This window comes from Neomonachus schauinslandi, chromosome 16 (genome assembly GCF_002201575.2).
Source record: "Neomonachus schauinslandi chromosome 16, ASM220157v2, whole genome shotgun sequence".
NCBI lineage: Eukaryota > Metazoa > Chordata > Mammalia > Carnivora > Phocidae > Neomonachus > Neomonachus schauinslandi.
The window spans coordinates 7,169,718-7,171,230 of NC_058418.1; the positions used below are offsets into that span (position 1 = coordinate 7,169,718).

The 1,513-nt window shown below is 60.4% G+C and overlaps 1 protein-coding gene across 1 annotated transcript in view; it reads left to right on the top strand.

Moving 5' to 3' along the window:
- The first annotated feature begins 869 nt into the window (after window positions 1–869).
- Window positions 870–1,513, top strand: part of HRC (histidine rich calcium binding protein) — a 3,525-nt gene continuing 2,881 nt past the window's right edge. Inside the window, 2 exon segments of the mRNA XM_021681265.2 lie at window positions 870–935; window positions 937–1,513. The exon segment at window positions 937–1,513 is cut by the window's right edge and continues 1,026 nt beyond it. Coding sequence (XP_021536940.2) covers window positions 870–935; window positions 937–1,513 — 643 coding nt within the window.

Below are 1,513 nucleotides of genomic sequence, written 5' to 3' on the forward strand. Positions count from 1 at the left end.
GACCCAAAGGGCCAGGGTGATAGTGACAGGGTGAGGAGTGGGAGACAGTGACCCACAGACAGGCAGGGCCACGTGTCTCCTGCAGCTCTGACAGGGACAGCTGCGGCCTAGCTGGGTAACCTGAGCCCCCACCCCCCTCGCTGTATTTATAGTCCTGGCCTGGCCTGGTCTTCTGCCCTTGGCTCCGAGTTCCAGGGACAGGAGGTCATAGGTGCGTGTGCTGGAGCGAGTTCCTTCCACCCCTGTCCAGGGCCTCCATACTGTCATCCACTCTCTCAGCAAAGGCTCCCCTTCTGGGGAGAAACTCCCCAGAATCCAGTCCCCAATCCTTCCATGGCAGGGGTCTCTCCTCCCGGATGGGTCCCTCCGGCCCCCACAGTTGCCTTAGGCTCCCCCCAACTTGGCCCACTAAAAGTCTAGCCATTATCTTTGCAGCTGCCAAACATGAACTTGTTGGCAGTACCAAGTCCAGTCCTTGGCCCCCACTCCTGGCCAAGTTGAGATCCCTTCACCTACCCCTTCCCCAGCTGAGAGGAGGAGGAACAGGAGGGGAGGGGCAGGCGGGGACTGACCCAGAATAACTCAGGGCTGAAAGTAAATTTAGCCGCAGAGAGGGGAGGAGAGAGACCCTATTGGCTGGGAGGTGGGGAGGGAGGGCCAGAGGGGGGGTGAGGGGGCTCCTGAGACTGCCTCTGAGGGGTGTCCAGCAGTGAGGGCTAGAGAAAGGCAGCCAGGCAGAGGCAGCAGGGAGCACAGCAAGGGAACGACACAGGCAGAAAGAACCAGAAGGACCCAAAAAGGGGCAAGGACCCCAACACTCATCCCGCTGGAGTCGGCCCTGGGAGAAGCTCTGCTGCCTGTCCGTCCCCATGGGCAACCGTGGGCCATGGCTGCACACTTCTCTCCTCTGGGCTGCCATGGTCAGCCTGCTCTTCCCCCCCCGCCATGACCCAGCAGCTGAGAGGGGCCGGGCCGGGCCCCAGCAACTGGAACAACAATGCAGGAGTTGTGGGGCCCTCAGAGGATGTGCCAGGCGAGTTTGGCCACCCCAGGCACAGCCACCGAGGCCACGGAGATGAGAATGAGGATGTCTCCAGGGAATACCGTCACGGGCTCCGAGACCACAGGTACCAAGACCACGAGGTCAGAGAAGAGAATATCCCTGATGGAGAGGTCTTCACAGAGCATGCTTGGCAGGCCCGTGGGCCCAAAGGCCATGGGAACGAAGATGTGGATGATTCAGACGAGCCCGGGCACCACTTCCCCAGCCACAGAAGCCACAGCCATCAGGATGAGGATGAGGATGAAGTTGAGTCCAGCAAGTATCGCCATCATAGCATCAGGCATGTGCATGGAGGCCACGGAGAAGAGGACGATGAAGAGGAAGAGGAAGGGGTGGTCTCCACAGAGTATGGACACCAGGCCCACAGGCACCAAGGCCACGGGAGGGAAGAGGATGAAGATGACTCAGATGAATATCCTCATCATGTCCCCAGCCACGGACACCAAGGCC